Source organism: Grus americana, chromosome 1 (assembly GCF_028858705.1).
Source record: "Grus americana isolate bGruAme1 chromosome 1, bGruAme1.mat, whole genome shotgun sequence".
In the NCBI taxonomy this organism is placed as follows: Eukaryota; Metazoa; Chordata; class Aves; order Gruiformes; family Gruidae; genus Grus; species Grus americana.
This window is the reverse complement of record NC_072852.1, coordinates 63,280,111-63,301,809: the sequence shown is the minus strand read 5'-3', so window position 1 is coordinate 63,301,809 and position 21,699 is coordinate 63,280,111. Positions and strand designations below refer to the sequence as shown.

The following is a 21,699-nucleotide window of genomic DNA, read 5'->3' as shown; positions in this document are numbered from 1 at the left end:
ATCTCCTGGTCTCTGCAGCCAAGGCTGTCCCTGACCGGGATCAGGGAGGATATTTCAGAAGTACCTTTGACAGATGTTACGTAACATGCGCGCTGCTCGTAGTGTGCATCTTCACGTACAGTGTTCTTTGAATGAGCTAGATGGTGAACAAAGAATTCCATAAGAGCATGCTTAGAGATTCTTTACTATACATAGCCTGTGTTTTCCAGTGGGGTACAGGTGATACCTAATAAAGGATTTTAAGGACCTAAAAGACTGATGTTGGCATGTGAAACCAAGGATTCCGCTTTAGGAGTGAAGTGCCAAAACACCAGTTCGGTAGTAGGGCATCCAGCCTGGCACTTAGGAGAAGGATAATTTGTATTCTTTAGAAGAATGAGTTTAAAAAAAGTTGACTTGGAACCCTTAAAAAGTAAGCCTTGCTCAGTTTTACTTTCCCGAACTTAGCTGCTGTTGGTGGCAATGCTTGTACGTCTATAAAAGCTTAATGGCTGAAACATTTGATATGTTCTTCACGGCTCACTTCCTAGAGAAGGGACAACGACCACTGTAGGCTAGGAGGCGGGGCCCTCGCTTGGGAGAAGAGGAGTCCTGTGTTTTGGTCTCTCCTGCCAGGACTGTCTCTGAGGTTAGCTACTCAGTAAAGTATCAGTCATGCCATTACTTTGTTATAGTGATGTAAAATGCCTTGTGGTTTTTTGTTTTTTTTTTAATTTCTCTTAACTGCAAGCAAAAAGGGCATCCGACTAACATGTTCATTTCTGCTTTTCAGTTTTTGTTGTCCTTGGATCCTGCATAGCAATCCGACTAGGAACAAATCCTGACTGGTTGTTTTTCTGTTGTTTTGTGGGACTGTTCATGTTCTATTCTGCTCACTGGCAGACATATGTATCAGGCATTCTAAGGTTTGGAAAGTAAGTAGGTATCTTTAGAAGTACATGTGGCTCAATGTCTGAGACTACTCCGTTTCTTCTTGGTTTTTTTCCCTGCTTTCTCTTCCTCTCACCTTCCTCATCTCCCTTCCACCCTAGCAGACTTGTGTTTTACCTGGCAAGAACTTTAAAACTCTGCATAGTACTGAGCAGAGGACTTGTTCTTGTAGCAGCTGATTTTAGCTGTATATGCTTTGTTTGCATGCGTGTGGCTCTTTTGTTTGTGGATTTGTTCTCAGAACCCATACAAGCACCATGCAGGCTCAGGCCAGAGAGGTCTTGCCTGCAGTATAAATAAGTGCTCTGTGTAGGAGTAGAGATACAGTACCTCCCTTCATAACCTCGCAGCCACAGAACACTCTCAGCCCAGGGGACTCTGAAGCACATGCGTTTTTAGAGAAATTCCCCTGCTAATGGGTTTCCCTTCCATAGACATCTTCAGTCTTCCTTCGAACAAACTCTCTGCATCCATTGCATCCTTTGGCAAGGAGTTCCACAGAGCTATGGCAGTGCTTGAAGAGTTACCCCAGGTTTATGTAGGGGCTTTGCTTTTAATCTGGCTCATACTGGCTTTGATGTCCTTTAGGTTTTGTGTTAGGTCACAGTTCTGGAGATTGCTGTGATGCTGTTCATGACTTGGTAGAAATTTCATCTGTTCTCACTGCAGTGTAGGAAAAAGAGTCGTGACATTCATGTAGAAGATAACAATTTCCATTTCATTTGTAATGGCATGGGGATTGCTGCACCCTCCTGCAGCTGTGGTGGTACTGTGGCTTTTTTCTGGTTTTAAGCAATGAGCTGCACTTTAGTAATGACCTCTGAAAAGAGGAAAAGAACAGAGAATTCCGCAGCAGCAAAATTGGAACTGTGTGATAGATGAAGGCTATCCTTCTGCTACTCCTAGTCACTTGCTAAGTCACCTGCTTATAGCCCTACTTAGCTCTGGCTTGCAAGAAGCACCTTAGCAAATCTGAGCATCACTGGGCGCACAGGCTAGTGATCAGCTATCCTTGCACACTGCTCGAAGTCTGTACCAAAAGAAAGCGGTCTCTGTAGTAGTGCTGAGAGCTCTTTTTATTTCCTGATAATGCATTTTACCACACAAACTATAACTCTTCTACCTGCCTACCCCTCCTACTTTTTTTTTTTTTGAGGACATCTTGTGCTGCAAACAAAAATAGATGCTTTAGAGTGATGGCTGCAATAGGATAATTTCCGTACATGACAGTGGACTACACTGAAGGGAGATGGGCTATGCCATGAGCTCTGGGGTTCTGCATACATGATTGCTTTTCTGTGCCTTTGCATAAAATGTGAGAATTATTTCCCTCCATCAAGAAGGCACTGAGACTCGTATATCACATAAAAATTTCTTCATTAAAAACTTAATGGCTTCTACATAAATATAGTGATAGTGCATAGTACTAGCAGTTCAGAATGGCCTGGTGTTCCATGCTTTCATTTGAAGTTAAGTAGACACAAATTTTCTCTGAGATAACTCATTTCTGTTTAGTGAGAACAGGTCAGAGTTCTTTCGAGGCTTGCAATTTAATTCTCTTAAGCAGAGATGAGAGTCTAAATGGAGGCATTAGTTTATTGCTCTAAATATGATAATACATAACAACATGGACGGAAGCTTTTACTGATGCTGTTCCTGAATTAGCAGCACTTGATTTTTGAAGTCAAATGACAGCTGAGAGAGGCCTAGCACTGATGGCCAGGAAGGACCAGAGCAGCTGGGTACTGTCCCGCTGTCAGGTTATGTAGAATACTGCACAGTGTCTGATTAAAATCTTTGGACTCTGATTTGGACTGTGTTGCAACCAACAGTCTGAGCCTCTGTAAAATTAAGTACGAAACTTTGGCACATATAATGACTCAACTTCAAGTTCGAGCCTCCGTCTGCCAACAGCAAATGCAGTACAGCTTAGAAATCTAGGTTTTAATAGTACAGAGGGCAAACTCTGAACACTTGCATATGGATGACTTGTATGACGTAACCGACAAGTTCGGTGTGCAGCTACAGCAATGACTGGGCAGATGTGACGCTTCATCGCTGGCAGAGGGAAAAGCCTGCTCCCAGCAGCGCTGTCTGGTTTCCCCCTGCGCAGACTCTGTCACTTCAAGACAATTCATAAAATGGGCAGAGGAGTAAAAACCTACACAAGGCTAGCAAGCTGAACTGGTTCACCGTACAGTCTGATGAGTAGAAGTGAGGGAGCACAACAGCATAGGAAGGAGAAGACTACCCATTCCAACGGCTTTCAGCAGCGACGAGGACCTCAGCCTAGCATCTAGTTGCAGCTTAAACTTTGGCTCTTCTAAGACTAAGAGTCTGAAGTTTGTGGTGAAACTTAGTGTATTTTATCACTATCTTTCCCATGAAAGAAGGGAGTTTAATGTTACTGTGATTATCGAGATCAGATAAATGTTTTCCATTAGCCAAGAGTTGATTCCTATCTCCCTTTAAAAAGACAGTTTCCTGTGCAGACAGTTCATGTGCTAAGCAAGTAATGATACATGTTAACTTTGGTCATAATACCTTAAAACAGCAAATTTACTCTTAACTGCTTAAAGAAATGTTGTATTTTAAACATCCGTTGTCACTGCTTCAGTACAAAGATCCGGTACCTGTCTCAAAACCTTTAGTGGCATAAAAGGTACCTTAGATGTGCAGACTTACTTATTTTAAAGCTTTATTCAAAGTATTGATTCTTTCTCTTAAGCCTCTGCTTAACTTTTTTTTTATATATATTCAGATCTTCTCAAAACATTTCAGCAATCAAATACAGTAATAAAGAGTTGGCTATCTCGTCTTGAGAACCAAAAAGGTAGAATACAGAGCTTAGACTTTAGGGGGCATACAAGGCCCCTATTTTAAGAATGTTTTCATGGAAAAAAGCACATGCTCTGAAACAGGACAGATGCTTAGCCATCCGCTGGCTCAGTCCTCAAAATACTGCCCTTACATTTTGCAGGCTGTATCTGTCAAGTTTTCATGATATGATGGTTTAAAGAAATCCCTTCTGTCCCAGCCTGCATGGCCAGTACTTTTATATAATATGCTTTTAATGGAAATGTTTGATTGCATTTACTATGAACTTGCCTTAAAGTTTGTTTTGATTTTTGCACAGCAACAAGTCTGTAAATTTATACAAAATTCTCAAATAGCCAACAATGTATTAATTATTGTTCCCCATTAAAATTATATGTAGCTTGTTCTAGATAAGGAATATAGGTTTATTTTTAAATCTGAACCAAAGATGTGTGCCTCCATATAGAGCACCTTTCTCAGTCAAGGAAAATCATATTTGATATATATTCATTTAATTTTAAGTACTTTAAAGGAGATAATTGAAAGTCACCGATTTTTTTATTTCCCCACTCGCCTGCCTTACACTTTCAGCAAAAAGAGCTTTTCTTTAACTAAATCTCCCTTTTTTTCCCTTCATAGAGTTGATGTAACTGAAGTTCAGATTGCCATAACAATGCTGCTCTTGATATCTGCATATGGTGGATCAGCAATATGGGACTATAAGGTAAGCATATTAAGTATTCGGAGTTCCGGTTGAGTATTCAGTTCCTGTTGAGCATTTGTACGTAGTTCCTGTGGTATTTGAAGCTATCCTGTGCATCAACACCTACTAGTTGCCTAATGTTCTGGTTTTAGCTTATCATACAAATGTAGATTATTTTTATGTTGTAGTTAACTTAGATATAACAGTGCGACTTCCTGTGCACAAATTTAGAGCTATGTAGAGGAAAAAAGACCCCATCTGCCACACATAAACTTCTGATCTGGAACTAATACTCTGCAGATACTTAAGCTTTAACAAATAGTTTTTGTTCTAGTTTTATTTCTTTTGTATATTTTATTGTAAGACTTACATTTATGTTCAGTGAAATTATTTATGGGATACTTTATTTTAAAATGTAAAGATTAAATGTTTCACTCTAACAAAACCATGGGATGAAGTTAGGGGTTTTTTGGTTAAGAAATCCGTATTTACACACCAACTGTTAAAAATCAGTACATCTCCATTATGTCAGAGCTGACATAAATGTAAATATCTGTATCTAAAGAATGTTTTCCATCCAAAAGCATTTCCCCATCTCTGGCTTTTATTCTGATCTTTAAAGATGCACTTTAGTGGATGGGATCAGAAGAATGTTAGACTAACATCTTCATCCTTTCTAGGGTCTTTACTCAGAAATGTATAGTTCTGCTTGGTTACGGCACATGGAAGAGCTGAGACCATTACATGCTATTGATAACCAATGCAAATTAATCTAAATATACACCTCCGTGTAATTTAAATTCACGAGCAATTAAGAAATGTTTAGCTAAACTTTGTTTCCTTTCCCCATCCTGCAAGACGTTTTTGTTCTATTTTCAAACAGCTTATTTTCATGTTGGAAAATAAAGTGCATTAGACTTCAATTATGATTGATTTTTCTTCAGTATTAAAATCTGTGGTAGTAATGCTGTATCTCAAATCAATCTATATTCAAAAATATAGTCAATGGTTTCAATTTATTACTACTACTTTTTTTTTTAAATCCTCTGCTGCCTTCGGAAGTTCCCTTGAAACTGCAATTGATTCAGAAAGGTAACTGTTTAATTAAAATTTGTATCTTGAGACTATTCTAAATGCAAAGATACGGCATAAAATAACACGTACCAAAACACAAAGCAGGCAGATGGTGTTTGTGTTTCCTGTGGTTTGCTATTGTGTTACCCAGTGAAAGAGAAGGAACTGTCCTCCCCTCTCCCATGCCTTGGTGATGCAGTAGTCCGTGTCAAGTTTTTTGCTTATGTAGTAAAAATATTTGAAGCACATCATAAGGACAAACACAGTAAGATCAGCTGAATTTCAGGACCAGAACTCAGTACTCAAAAGTCAAGTTTAAACATTACAAAAGAAATTCGTTGTCTCCTTAGTAAGGAAACAAATTCCAAACACTGTCCTCCTGAGCTTGTTCCTGGGACAGCGAGAGTTCAAATAAAACAATTGCTTAGTAGGCATCAGTAGCTTTTTTTAATCACTTTAAAAAAAAAAAAAAGGTATTATTCTTAACTTTTAATATCTTTCTCTTGTTTTTCCTGCTAAGGTCCCTGTGGTGGGCTTAGAACTGAAGTTCATTGCAGTTTTGGGCATATTGTGTGGAACAGCACTTTCTTTTTTCAATTACTTCCGTGTCATCTTTGGTGGAGGGGTTGGAAAGAATGGATCTACAATAGCAGTAAGTTGCTTTAAAAACACGAATGAGGTTTGAATAATTTAGGTCCATAATTTATTGCATTTCAGATGATCATAAGGGGTTTTATCTGTTTAAGCATTTAAGCAGACAAGCATATGAGTGTTGGATGGCTAAAGCAAAGACTTCGTTATCTACCTTTTCTCTCCCTGTTACTGAATTTCCTCTATGACAGAAACCAGCAAGGAATTTTCTTACAAAATTGATTAGTGGTCACTGCAAAGGACATGAGTAGCATTGGCATAATGCTAACGGACTTTCCCTGAGTTTTGACAACTCTAGTTTTGTTTAATGGGATTTGCGATATGTATAAAATCTGTACCTTACTGTGTGACAACTGAAGCCCAAGACAAATTTTCTGTCTATTTGTATTTCAGGGAACAAGTGTTCTTTCACCAGGCCTGCACATTGGACTTCTTATCGTACTGGCTGTTATGATCTATAAAAAGTCCACAACTCAGCTGTTTGAAAAACATTCTTGCCTGTATGTCTTGACATTTGGATTTGTGAATGCTAAAATCTCACAGAAGTTGGTGGTAAGGAATCTTGTTTCAGTCCTAAACCTCCTAAAACTAAACTGGTTCTTGGCTTAATGCTTGCTGGATCAGCAGGCACTGCAAGTTTTACTGTTCTGCTCTGCTAGTTTCATGATGGCCAAGACACTGAACTAGACTCAGGCTCCTACAGAAAGATTATATATGACACTGATGCAAACACATAGTTATTGTTGAATGTATTGGTTAGAACTCTGTTTTGTTTAACTTACTCCCAGAAATACACTGTCTGTAACATCATAACTGTGGTTCCTCAAGCCCTACTAATGGTGCTGTGACTTCAGATTTAATTATCTGAAATAGGAATTTACTTTAATTGTTAAAATGAAGAGATGAACTTTTCTATATTTATCTCTTTTGTAATTAAAAACCTCATCAATGGATTAAAAAAAAATAAAATCTGCCTTAACTACATATTTGCTAACAACAGTAATCCAGCCAGCTGTTTTTTACCCGTAAACTTTCTTCTTCTCTTGGTCATTCTGTAAAGTGTCTCTGTGTGTACATCGCTAGCTGTACTAAACAGGGAAAACAAGTCTTGTCACCTAGGCAAAAGCCTAGTTTCTAGTTAGCTTTTGGCTAAGTAAAGCCAAAATTTTCAAGTTAAGACTTGTAAACAACATTTCAAGTGAATAGTAAAATTCATTTTCAGTAATACACTTGCATACTCTTACCCTTCAAATACAGCACTGAAAAAATGGGGAACCCGTGCAAATAGCTAAAATGCACTGGTATCGATGTAACATGTTACAAAAGAGCATTGAAGGACATGTATATGTTTCTTATGTAATAAAGTCAAACAATAAGAGCTATTTGAATTATCAGTTGGTATCACTGATTAAAGTGCTATATATTGATTAACCTGGAAGGGGGTTACTTGGTCCTTGGGAAAGAAACTGTCAGGGAGCAGCAGGCCCTGAAGCATTTATGAAGCCCTTGCCCTACCTGCTGATTGCTTCCCAAGAACTGGGGACAGCAGGCTGTTGCTGAGTAAGGATGTCATGTCATGCCCTTTCTGTAACTAAGTTGGAGGCTTTCTGGTACTTACAATGACCTTGCAGTGATGCATTTTTGTGTCTTTTTTAACATAGGTGGCTCACATGACAAAAAGTGAAATCTGTCTTCAGGACACTGCATTTATTGGGCCAGGACTTCTGTTTTTGGACCAGTACTTCAACAGTTTCGTTGATGAATATATTGTTCTATGGATAGCATTGGTAAGCATTTTGTTTTGTACTTTTCATGTGGAGCATACTTAAAGGAATGGATTGAGAACTGTCCCTGTCACTCTGCTCTGCCACTTCTGACTTGCTCAGATTTCAGTTGTCACTGCAGAGGGAATGCCAGGACACCATGTAAACATGTATTTTGAGAGCTGACTGGCTTGCTTTCCTTGGAGCAGAGATGGGACAGTAAACTTTCAGATCTCTCTTGCTTAGGTCAGGTGATTTGATTATTCTGCTAACTGCAGATGAACAACCTTTGTTTATCAGACTTTGTAAGTGTTTAATGCTGTTTGGTTTTTGGGTGTATTTTTTCTTCTAAAATAGACCACTCTATATGTTAATGTATTGTTAAACTTGTCACTTGTGTGTAGATTGATTAAAGTATAGATGAATTTATAGTAGGGACAATTTAAAAACTTTTTTTTAATCTGTTCTGTTTTGTTCTTTTGAAGTTCGTATCCTTGTTTGATATGCTGAGATATGCCACTGGTGTATGCCTACAGATTGCTGCTCATCTTCATATACATGTCTTCAGAATTTCATCTCATCAAGCTCCTGAACAGGTTCAAAACCATACTGACTGATTAAATAGGTCAAGGATGAAAGGAGAAGCAGTTAGGTGAATGTTGAATGAAGCAGCCTCTTTTTTGGGAAGACAGATTAAGCTTTTCAAGAAGATAGTTTTATGAGAAAGCTCACTCTATCCCAGATATTACCAGATGTTAGAATTACAAAATATAAAGTCCTGCAGATTCTACTGTGATCAGTACTTTTGAACCAGGATGTATTTCCTCCTGTGTTCTAGACATTGCAGCTGTTACTTCATATCATGAATACAACATTTGAAACTTTTGCCATTTCCTGTTAGATAACCTTAATTCTGTACTTCTGGTCTGGTGAAGGTAGACTGCAAACCATGGTCTACCAACTAGAATTCAAAGAGGAATTTTGCTTTTCCCTAGACCAAGTTGACTAATCTTCTAGCATTAGTTTCTAAAGTAAGTTGTCTTGGAACTACTGTGAAGTGGTAGGCAGAAGTATCAATGAATATAGTACTACATTATTAAACTGGTAAAATGAGGCACCTGTGAGGTAAAACTACTCATTAGTCTCTGTTTTGGTATTTCTAAAGAACAAGCTACTGGATCAGTAGGATGAAGAAGGTATAGCTCAGGAAAACTTTCCTCTATTTCGAAATACTGTTATGAGTGCCTTTAGGATTCATGCATTCTCTAGTATCTCAGTATAAACCTACTGTTACTAAATAAAATTGTAGCTTGTATTTTCTTTCAAGGCCAGTTTCTGGTTTTGTGGTCATAAGGTTTGCCTCATACCCCATCATTATCTAGACTACCAGTAGTTGCGTACTTTGAGGTCACTAACTTTACCTACCCTAACTTGTATCTGTGAAACTGCACAAGTTCATTGATAAACTTAACTGACTGTGACTGTTTGACTGTGACAATGCAATCCACCCATCTGTAATTCCCTCTGAAGTGTGTTTACTATCACTGTGTTCATCTACCTTATAATCTGTCAAATTTGTCTTTGAACTGTTACTGTACTTTATCCAAACTAAACTGTACAGAACTAGTAAAACTCTCCAAAACAGAAAGTCAGGCCCACTATCAGCCTTTCTCTTTTTTTAAGAGCAGACCCACTGGCTAACATAATGTGCCTAGCTAAAGGGCTGCTGTTGTCATGAAAGAAAAGCTGTATAAAAGTTGCATATTATCTGTATGAGAAAATCATGACTTGTACACAAACCCTGTAAGTTTAAGCTCCTTTGAAGAGCTACTATTTGAATATGTTTTTTTGTAAAAAGCTGTTGAATAAGTGTCAGTTACTGCTTTCAGTTGCTGATATGTAGCTGAGCTGTGACTTTATAAAGCCCTTTCTGAACTGTACAATAAAGAATGCTATTGTTTGCTTTAAAAATATTACCACTGCAGCCTCCTAGCTGCACATTAATTCCAAAGAACTTTCTGAGGTGTTCAAGGAAATTTAAAAGTGGTGTGTTGTCTGCTAAACTGGGGTGAAATACAGTGCCATCCACCACACTACATACACTTGAGGTATAACTGTAACAGTTACAGCCAAAGGATGAGCACTCTAAGTGATGAATATCAATTCCAAATTAATCCTACTGCTCCTGTTTGAGGCTGGGAAAGATAGAGCATCTGCACATGAACTTAGCCAGAACCCAAGCCATGGGCAAATAGAACAGAAGATGGTAAAGACCATTTCAGTTTGTCTGAATAGTGTGAATAAATTAACCACCTGATGAAAAGACATAGGCAACTATTTTAGAATGAGAAGGTTGGTTCCCCAAAATGCTTAAAAATGTGTCATGTAGTAGTAAGCATAAATAGTTTTAAGGTATGTGGAAGATAAGAAGCTAATTAAGAAATTATTCAGAAAACCAGAAACATGAGGCAATACTAACAAATAACCTACTGCTGAAGATAGGAAGCAAAAACTGTTAACTGCATTTCATAGCATCATCTAATCACGCTTAGAGGGCTGAAACTCAGCAGTGCAGTTACAAATTGGCATAGTGACCCGTTACCCACTAGAGGCCTATATTGCCTCAAGCATCATTCTAGCAATGTAATTTATGTTTGCTCCTTCCCCGAGTCCTAGCAGACACAGAACAAAAAGAGCTCCATAGTGGTTGCTTTTTCAACTTCAGTTGCAACCTAGTAGCTGAAGTTTTTGCAAGTTAGAGATCACTAATCTGGCTCCCAGAACTGGAGAACCATCATCAAATGACTTGATGCTGAACTAAAAATGCTAGTAAGCTGAGGAGAAGAATCTGTACAGACTGGTTTTGAAATACATTGTTAGGAAACAGCACATTTGTGCTTGGGGGTACGTGGATGGTTTTTGGTTTATCTACAGTTGTATTCAGTCTAGGCACTGAGTATGTTAGGAACTACCTAATTTGTAAAAGTGGATATTCAGGTGTAATGGTTTTCTGTAAAAACAAACTGCATGCAAGCTAAGCCAATTATTTAATTTGGACTGATTTACTGTGATGAGATACATGAAAGATAAATGCTTTATCCTTAAAACTTGGGCCTCCCTAAATTGCTAGTCATTTGGAATTGCAAAAAGCAATATTCCATCTCGAAGGCTTGTAATTGCTTGTACTAAATAAATGAGCTGGATTACTTCTAGCAGTGGTTCTGCAAGAACTATATACTGCAAAATGCATAATGTTTGGTTATGCGTACTTGAGCAGTTGTCATATAAAGCTGTGATACTCAGCTCATCATTCAACTAAAGAAACCTGCTTGTTGGACAAACTACAGCCATTCATAAATCTCTTACTAGTAAAAAGATATTACAGTGCCTAGCATAACAAAAGACTTAACAAAATTTACTTTAATTTACTGTAATACATATTATTAAACAATCTTACATGAGCTATCTCGTACTCTGTCAACTTTCATAACTGCTACTATGTCAGCAGACTAAATGTTGAAACTATGAAAATTTTACAGTCTGCAGCTTGTGAAAAATGCTTCCACCTGTACAATGTACCTGAAGGCCTAAAGTTAGTATGTAAAATCTGGGTAATGCATTATTCATTAATTCTGCCCATTGTTACAATTTGGCACTATAAAAATTGAAACAATTTAAACAATCCAGTGCTATTGAAAATTAGTATTAAGTAGTTAAATTGGACAGTAAATGGTTTGGGGTCCATACCCTTCTCCCCCCCCCAGTAATAAATTTACTAATATACATTCTTAAATCATTATCAGACACAAGATTAGAACAATCCATGAAAGCATTTAATAGGAACTTTGAAACATTTAAATCTTAACATACTTCTCTATGGCTAATGCCTATACTTGTATCATGTTACTTAGGTACAAGTTGTTTCTCCATTGAGCCATCAGAATAACATGGACTGAAGAGACTTGCGAACAGTTGCCATCTCCTGCTGTTGCTGTTACGAGAAAAGGAGATAATATTGAACAAATGCCCTATCAATATGATTCCTTTGAGCTAATTAAATGAATGTCAAATGACTTTTTTATAGAATGTTCTGTTTTTGCATTTAACTGACTTCTTCATAGATCTGATACTTACAGTGTCCATCATAATCTTCTTCTGCAACATAGCCATTTCTTTGCGAAGTTCACTTTGTGTACCAGCTAGAAGATTTTCATTGCTCTTCTCCAGCTCTTCCATGCTCTGAAGTTAAGGATAATCTTAATTCAGAACTGTTCAATGTCAAAGGGTTAATTTTAAACAAACAAACCATTATTCAGACTACAATTTAATTTTTACAGCAGCAGTGGTCACTGATAATTGATGAGTTTTGTCATGAACTTGACAGACAATTCATACAGGACTTCCTACTCCAGTCTACACTCCTGTTTAAACAATGCAGACGTTGTGAAAGAAACAGTCCCCTCCACTCAGCATCTGTGAGGTCTCAGCTAGTTATCCTGCATTTCACTAAAGATAAGAGTTCTACAAGAAAAGATTAAACAGACATCTGTCAGGAATGATAGGGTTTTAATATTATGACAACCTTGGAGACTTGAAGTAAGGACTATAAAACCCATTAAATTTCCTTCTCTTTGCACACTTCTCCCCAGATAAGCCAAGGAAAGCTTGCTGGTTATCTTCCCTTTTGTACATACAAATTATGTCTAACTGTGTACTGTGTAGTTGCATTTTCTTGACTTTTATTTAGTTAAGCTTATTTTGAGGGTTGATTTCTACCTTTTGATCTTTTTTGAAGAGAAAAAAATAAAGTAATACTTGACCTTCTGTTCAGTTTTTCATCTTTGAGGAAGACCTTTTTGACATTTTGGAACAGTTATTATTTATTAATACCTCTGTAATATCCTATCTTAAACTAACAGTTGCTGTATTTCAGATTTATTTTTCAAAGCTACTAGACTTGAAAAAAACCCAACACAACCATATCATAACTAACCGAAATTTCAAAAAAGGACCAGTTAGGAAAGGACTTGAACACAAATTAAGGTTTGTCAGAAACTCACAGACATGAATCTGCCCCAAGAACCAGTGTATACTGGGGGCCACCCAGCTGAAAAGCAGCTTGGCAGAAAAGGACCTGGGGGTCCTGGTGGACATCAAGTTGAACAAGAGCCAATGGTGTGCCCTTGCGGCAAAGGCAGCTAACGGTCTCCTAGGCCGTGTTAGGAGAAGTGCTGCCAGCAGCGCGAGGGAGGCGATCTTTCCCCTCTGCTCAGCATTGGTGAGACCACACCTGGAGTGCTGGATCCAGTTCCAGACTCCTCACTACAAGAGAGACATGGACATAGTGGATAGAGCAAAACAAAGGGCCATGAAGATGAATGAGGGACAGGAGCATTTCTCTCATGAGCTGGCACTGTTCAGTCTGGAAAAGAGAAGACTTGGAGGGGATTTTTTTTTTATATATATATATATATATATATATACACACACACACACATAAATACTTGGAGGCGGGGTGCAAAGAAGATGGAGCCAGGCTCTTGAGATGCCCAGTGGCAAGACCAGAGGCAATGGGCACAAACTGAAACACAGGAGGTTCCCTTTCAACATCACAAAACACTTTTTTACTGTGAGGGTGACAGAGCCCTGGAACAGACTGTGGAGTCTCCATCCTTGGAGATATTCAAAAGTCCTCTGGACATCAGTCCTGGGCAACCAACTCTTGGTAGCCCTGGTGTACCACCTGCTGGCTGGACCAGACGGCCTCCAGAGGTCCCTTCCAATCTCGGTCCTTCAGTCACTCTATAGTAATGTGCCTCTGCATTCATTACAAAACCAATCATTTAGGGTACTTTCATTTTTCTCACGGTTTAGATTTCTAATATCTTACTTAGAAAAATAGTGGGGGAAGGAAGTTCTGGGAATAAAGTGTTCTGTTGTTAGTGTAAAATGACAGGGATTTTTTTTTTTACCAAAAAGTCAAATTTTTGAGTAGTTGTACTTACAACAATTTTTTGTTTGCTATCTAGTATGTTAGCTACTTTGTTAGAAAAAAACCCCAGCAAATCAAAACACATCATAGTTGATCAGTATGAATCATGTGTTTAAAATATATTCTCTCTGTAAGCGCTGTCCTAAAAAAAAAAAAATGGTGTTTGTAGGGACTCTGAGCAAATACAAAAGTTATGCATGAAGCAACCAGGAAAGTTTAACAGGACTGACTACATAATCAGCTAGCTGAGCATGTTTTCACCATAAGTCATTTCCATCAGATTCTTCCTGTTGACATTTCAGAGAATACTTACCATGAATACCAAGTTACAGAAAGGAAAACCCTTTTCTAATGAATGTTGCTTAGGAAGAGATGAAGGGAATTCTAACTGGGTAATTTTAAGGGAAGTACAATTGATTTTCTTCAAGGGTCAGTTTCCTTACATGAAGCGGCAATAGCTAGAAAGGTTAATGACAGAAAAAAATTGGTATCTAATTCTCATTATGGGGGATGCACCTGTCAGCAGTAATAAAAGCAGTAAATTGCAGCCTAAGATGTATTTTTAATAGATTGTCAAGTTTCACATTTTTAAACACATGAAAAACCTAAGGGAATAATTAAGACAAAATCCTGATGATTTAACTGACCTATATAACCTCTACACTGCTACAAAACTGTGTTCTGTTTAGAAAGTATGCTCTGAGGCTTGTGGTTCAATATTTGAAACAGGCGAGCCAATCAGATCCCTGTGAGAACATACTTAATTAAATCATTTATGAAACAGATGCAACGTCTATGCAGGTATAGAGAGAACAGCACTCGTGTACAAATATGGGAAAGATACCAACATGAATATTCATGCAAGGATGTTATTTTCCTTAAATGAACCTTAGATCTCCGTATTTCATCAAGGTTAATACAGCTTGCTTAAGTGATATGATAAGGATCAGTTGCCTTCTAAGAAGAAAATTTCCTGTACCTTTAAGAATTGCTCATAGAGTTGCTTAATGGTTTTCAGTCTCTGACTTTGAACTATTCTTGCCTGTTGAAAAACTTTTTGTTGCTGACGAAACATATTCTGAAGCAGAAGCAAAAGAACAAATAATCACATTAGTTAACCAAAAGTGTTTGGACAGCAACACTAATGTCATTATCAGAATCAGAAATTCTGCCTTCACTGGAAATCTGGGTCACGTAATGTAGATCTCTGCCTGGAGAGTTATCCTTGTTCTTAGAAACACTGAAGACTGGATTGAGCCCTGAGTCACCTCCTGAGGTCCCTTCCAACCTGAATTATCCCTATGAGATCCTACGAGGATCGCTGTCCAGTGCGGTTCTTATCCCAGGGCAATGTGCTGCTTAGGGAAAAACAAAACTTGCAAATGTGTTGGGAGTACAAATACAGCAACATCATGTGATTACATTCCATTGTATAACTCCTATCCCCTTTCAAGAATCAAATTCTCATACATTTATTATATACAGGCATATTTTTAAGCAATACATGCTAAAGACCACTACTTATCTTTACTCCTTTGTTCCTGAACCCAAAGAGTATGGATGCACTGACACAGCACACATCTTTCTTCTCCATAAATGGTCTTGGCTTTTCTCAAGCCATATGCTGGCCTAGGGCATCACTTACTGCCATTTGTAAACTTGCAATAAAGTTTAAAAATGCACCCCCCTTCGCTTTAAAATATATCCCAAACCTTAAACATTTACAGTTTGAGAGCCACCAAACTTGAATGATTTTTTTTTTAATCGAGGCAAACAATCATATGTTTAAACTACGTGAAGTGTTTTTACATTTCTGAGTGTCTATAAAAAACAATATTCCCTCCTTGTGAAAATACTGTGAAACTCATGCCATGCTGGAAACTCACCGCTAGTTTTTCTTCCTGCTCCTCTGCTTTCTGCACATCTACATCCCATTGCTGAAATAAAGTCAGGAACTGCTGGGAGAACTCATGATTGAGCTTCTGCCTAAAAACAGACGCTAGCCTAAGTATGACAAATGCTACAAAGAATTACAAGGAAAGCTAAGGTTCAACACACACATGGAGTAGAATAAAAGGAGCTGGCATAGATACAGAAACAGGTTATTTTGACACCTGGCCCTGACTATGTTTTGAAAAACTGAACGTGCATACATACAGACACGCTTTCTGAGGGAATGTGGATTATATACATAAAAGGAGACAGCACTCATGTACAAAACTCAGGTTAAAAAAAAAAATTACAACTTTTCTTCCTAACAGTGTCAGGTTTTCTGAGATTTACAGTGTTTTTCTAAACCAACTACAGATCGTGGCTTTAACGCAAGGGGTTTATAATGAAAAATTTATTAGTTCATTCATTAGTTCATTATGGTCTAGTTTCTCTATGTAAACTTAAATTTTGTCAATGCAAGTTTCAAATATATATATAAAACCACCAAGGCAGTTACAAGTATTGCTGACCTTCAGTTTTTAGCGGTTTCATTTTTCATTTTGCTCTACCTGTAGTATCAAATGTAGTAATTAAATATGCCTTAGGAGGTGAGAGGAATGTTATGTAGAGTGAAAGTTACTTACAATGTGAAAATGAAAATTATTTTCTTTCTTAACCAGAATGGTATAAAATTTTACTGAAAAGTTTTAAGTGAAGTAGAAACAGAAAATTCAAACTGAAGTGGAGAAAATAAAAAAATCGTTTAAAAGACAAAAATAACATCAAAGGTAATTTTCCATAAAGATAAAGCAAATGTAAAACCAGCTCTTTAAGGTACCTTGCTCTCAAAATTCCAAATCTTAAGCTTCTCCATTCAAAAAAGCACTATGCTAAACCATTAATGTCAGTTTAACCAAGTGGACACAAGTGTAGGCAGCAGAAACAGAGGACCTGAGCAGATATTTAACTAGTAGATACAGTACATGCTATTTAACTATCCATGCCGTGACACAAAAAGGAATTTGATTTCACAGGTTTGAAAAGCAAGGGTAAATGTTACCTTTGCTCCTGCTGTGTTTTCCAAACATGTTCAATCTTCTGGTTGCTAGTTTTGAGCGAGGCTTTTGTATACATTTCTAATCTTTTCCTCTTAGCTAAGAGAGCCTTGTTAATGTCAGCTAAAAATCAAAGAATATTTAGAAATTAAGCATACCGAGATTCATTGTGCTTTTTATTAAAAATGCTGATGAGTTACGCTTTGGATAAGCGAATGAGGTGTGTTCTAACAAAAAGAAGCTAATGTGATCTGGGCTCCTAGCTGCTGTGTTTAGAGCGTCCCTCAACCTGCTGTTGGCATTGGTGTGAGTCCTGCTTCCCTAAGCTCCCAATACGCCCTAACTGGCACCTGGCCTCTGGAGTTGCAACTACTTATTGCCCAGCCCCACCAACTACTCTAGCATCTGCTTTGAGTCCCACCTTGCTTAGGGGCCTCGGTAGGTAGGCCCTATTTGAAGACCAAATATGACCAACCATGATGTAACTCGGCTTTAGCTGCTTTCATTCTGGGCAGGATGGTAGTGGGTATGGTGTCAGACTGGCTCTGCGCAGACACACAGAGTAAAGTGAAACTGTCCAGCAGTTTGAACTCAGGGTAGCTGCAGTGCTGCCATTATGTACATTTAAATCAGTTCCTTGCACACTGTCATCATGTGTTCCTCTACTGATTATTATGGTCCAACTTCTAACATATCCATACAATAAGCACACATATATGCTTGAAACTCTAGAAGCACTAGTGTTTCAGTTCACAGTCAGTTCACACTGCATACCTTCAAACATTGTATTTGGACATCTCACAGTCTGTAAATTCTCCATTCAAAGCTAGAGACACCTTGCACAAACCTGTCTGAGTACAGACCTCTTGCTTTTTTCTCTAGTATTTAATTATGTTTTAGTCACACCATCAAAATCCTCATTCCTTTAGCTGCATAACTTCAGTGCCAACTCAGAGTTTCCAGACCTTCAAGGAATTTAGTTATCCTGACACTTTTTTTTTCCCCCTACAAAACCCACACGTTTCAGAGTAATACTCAAATTGGTTAGATTTCAGAAATAAAGGTAGTATGTGATTACTATGACTGTGAACATGTTCAATGAATGAATGACAAACTATTTCCAATACTTCAGAGAGAGTTGGTACTTTAAAAAAGGTATTTAAATTAACATAAGTTAGTATGTTTGTTTCACTTTAATTTACATTTGGAGATTTAACAAACAAGTCACAGCTTAAGGTTAAAACAGCCAATTCTTTTCCTTCTCACTGTAGATTTCAGGAAACATCTGTCAAACCTCTCTAATTTGCTGAGGCATCTGCCCCTGCTAATGTCAAACTTACTATTTTTGAGCAGATAGCATTCTCACTCTGATTCATTCATTTTCCTTCCTTCTGTTTTTGAGTCTTTACTAACAAGCAATCCTAGCTTTTTAACATTGAAATCCTCCTCCTATCTAGATTGCTGGATCTACAATAGCACTCTAATATGCTAAATTTCTTGTCTAGAATTAGAGCTATTTGTTCTGTTTAGCTGCTTATATTAACATTTACATGCCCCTAATTTCTCACTCAAGTCTTGCAATCCTGTCTTCTACATCATTGTAACAAAAAATTGAGTAAGAACAGCTAACTCATATTGCCCCTTCTCTTTACAATATAATCATTACCTATTAAACTTCATCTTAAAATTGGAATTGATAATCAAAAGCAGTTGTGTATCTTTCCCTTTTTCCTTTGTAATTACCTACACTAATACTTACATCTCACTTTATATGCAGTTATTCCCTTCTTTCCCTTTGCTCTACTTAGATATAACTTTTTTCTGAAAACTGTTTTGTTTTGTTTTTTTTTTTTTTTCCAGAAATGCTGGAAAATGCTACAAAGACTGGTTATTTTATGTAAATCTTGAAAGTTATTTTATGGTAAAGAATTACTGCCAATTCTAAAACTTAAACATGAATTGTTTTTTAATTTATTAGAATGTAAACATACTTACCTCCAAATCTTTCCAGCATATTCTGTACTTCACCCCTACAAAATAGTGTTTATAATTTTTATTTGTCCATTTTTTGACTTTAGAATCAGACCTTTTGTATATGCTTAAAACTAATTTTATTCACATGCCCATTATTTGTAAGCAAAGACAGAGCTGCTACTGTTCTACAAGATAAAAAAAATAACTCTCCTCCTGTGAGAGGTCTATTTTTTAGACTAATTTGCTGTTTTTTAAAAAAAAAACAAAACTAGAATCTATTAACTTACTCCCCAATAGAAAAGGCAGTATTAAGAATTAAAGGGTCCTGAGGGAGGGAGGATGGTAAATAAAATTGATAGTTCCCTATACAAAAAGAAAACACAAAAGGTATTTGGAATATCAAATGAAAACAAGTCCATGACAGTTAGCATGGCTGGCATAGTGAGAACAATCCAAGACAAATAAAATTAATGCTCTTTTAACAACACTTTTAAGATGATAACACCAGTGTGTAAAGCAGTGGTACTATAGCTGACAAGTCCAAAAAGGGACATGGTGAGTAAAGAAAATGTTTATCTTGCTTTTATATCATCTCCACAGGACATCACTTTCTGTTTTGAAGAGTTAAAAAAAAGCTATTTAAATAATACACTTTATTAGATTTACACTGCCCATAAATATTGAATTTCATAAGATTTATCTGTAAAAAAATTACTTTCTGTGCAATAGTTGAATCATTTAAAGTACTGTTAATATCTTCAAGCAGCTAAGATCAGAGGGAAAAAAATAATGTAATTATAAACAATCTAGGATAAATCTTAAATCATCTTTTGAAAGAAAAAGGAATTTTAAGAACTCTCACAAATATATCAATTTTTATGGATGTTCAAAAGTATCTACAAAGAAACCACAGAATTATTCATTTTAAAATGTTACATTTTCCTTTTTTTACTTACAACCACTGTATTATCTGTCACCTGATTTTTTTAATCAAATACTAGAAAAAAAACCCCAAGCAAAACAAGCATAGTGAATAACTGAAATCAGTATCTATTTAAGACTTGCTTATTTTGGGAAAAAAAAATAAAAATAAAAAATCCTAACCTTACCCCACATCATCTGGAACCACATGAGTAGTCACCAAAGGTCTTTTCTTTCCATGCTTGTCTATTACTGGTGTTTCACCTTAATACACATTTCAAAAAGATTTACAAAGATATATTTTGTGGGGGTCTGTTGAATTATTAAAAGTGTAATTACTTTTCTGTAATGCCATTTCTCTGAACATGTCTCACAGGTTTCAGTTCCCATCCATAACACATACAGTTCCTAAAACTTTGAATCTGGAGTTGACAGATGATGGTGAATTATTCTGCAAAGCTAGATTTGAGCTGGCACTGCCTTGAGTTCCTCTAGACGAGTCTCAACCAGTTTAAGTTCCTCTGCCCACCACTACACAGTTACTCCCACCTAAACAATATAAAAAGCATCAGAAAGGTCAAAAATAATCTAAAAATTGAAAGAGCCCAATCTGTAAGAATTTCATCTTACTGTAAAGTACTGAAATTGTGTACTCTAACCTTTAAAAAAGCAAAATCACAAACAGATTTATATTCTTTCCAAAAAAATAAAAATCCTTGGCTGTCAGATTTCTATTAATGGGGGCAGGGTGGAGGGGAGGGAATTTAGTCTGAACAAATGAAGAAGGGGAGAAATTAAGAGAAACAAATCCAGAGATAACTGCTCGAAGACAAAAATCCAGAAGTGGCATTACATCAAACTTAAAAAAAAACCCAAAAACAACCAAACTATCATGTGATGAATGAGAACTGCATTTTTAAGCAAAGTCCACTTTTTTATGACACTCCCTCAAACAAGAATCCCTTGGTTGTCTACTTTTTCCCCTCAGCTTCCTCTGCTTCTTCCTCTATTTTTTCTTCAGTTCAGATTCTTCCTGAAGTACTCTTAACCAGGCCAGCATTAAGACCCCAACTACCCTACCTGACTCAGCACTCCATACAAACAAGCACAGCTCCTCTTCTATTCTATCCTGACCTCACAATGTTATATGCAGTTCCGTGATAGAAGGATATAGCATTAAAGTAACAAAATCATGTAACAATATCCTACTTTATTAGACTCCATCTATAATTTTAGGACATAATAGTGCACTATCCAGAGCTATTGTGTTGTCTTCTCTTACCAATTAAAATGATAAAATAGGACACCACCTGTCACAAACATTACGAACCATTCTTACTCTCACACTCGCTAATACGTCTTCATTTCTATTCAGTCAGAAATATTATAAACTTCACTTTAAAAAAATTTAAAATCATATAAGCACCTTCTCTAATATCTTCCTCTGATCCACTCAGCTCTTTTCTCTCCTCCTGAAAGTCATAGGCAGGTATGGCTTGATCTTCCTCTTCTGGTTTACCAGCTTTTCCTGCATGCTTTCTTCTTGATGGTGCCATTATGAGATTTTCTTCCTACTGAAACAGTGTGTTGTACTTGTTTCCTAACTTTCCCCACAATACTTTGAAGATAAATATGTTTTCATGCTTACATTGACCTGTTACGGACACCCCTGTAGCAGTCTCCACCTGTAAGGATATTCAAACTGGTTTAGTTTTGAGGTAATCCACAGGATTACCTATCAGAGGTGTTTCTAAGATCAGGGTAAAAAAAAACAAAACAAAACAGAGCTAGTAGGTACATACTTGATTCTGCTAAAAACCAAGGAAGTAAATTAGGAACCTTCTTAAGGTTCCTACCTGCTGGGCTTCCATAAAGCTTATTATGTAT

At 37.0% G+C, this 21,699-nt stretch overlaps 2 protein-coding genes across 3 annotated transcripts in view; one reads left to right on the top strand and one right to left on the bottom strand.

Moving 5' to 3' along the window:
- CHPT1 (choline phosphotransferase 1) overlaps positions 1–12,762 on the top strand; it is a 21,760-nt gene extending 8,998 nt beyond the window's left edge. The window contains exons 3-9 of one of the 2 annotated variants that reach the window (XM_054839802.1): positions 773–914; positions 4,387–4,471; positions 6,045–6,176; positions 6,569–6,727; positions 7,837–7,962; positions 8,424–8,534; positions 11,850–12,762. In XM_054839802.1, coding sequence (XP_054695777.1) covers positions 773–914; positions 4,387–4,471; positions 6,045–6,176; positions 6,569–6,727; positions 7,837–7,962; positions 8,424–8,534; positions 11,850–11,894 — 800 coding nt within the window. In that variant the 3' untranslated portion in view covers positions 11,895–12,762. Of the gene's footprint in view, positions 1–772; positions 915–4,386; positions 4,472–6,044; positions 6,177–6,568; positions 6,728–7,836; positions 7,963–8,423; positions 8,591–11,849 lie in introns of both variants that reach the window. The other variant, XM_054839812.1, reaches the window with a different exon arrangement.
- SYCP3 (synaptonemal complex protein 3) lies at positions 11,617–21,699 on the bottom strand. Its single transcript, XM_054839827.1, has 8 exons — positions 21,239–21,699; positions 20,001–20,076; positions 18,913–18,947; positions 16,923–17,040; positions 15,817–15,916; positions 14,910–15,008; positions 12,073–12,177; positions 11,617–11,929 (listed from the first exon to the last, which is right to left on the bottom strand). Exons 1-8 carry the CDS (start codon positions 21,366–21,368, stop codon positions 11,876–11,878), a joined length of 717 nt encoding a protein of 238 aa, XP_054695802.1. The 5' UTR covers positions 21,369–21,699; the 3' UTR covers positions 11,617–11,875.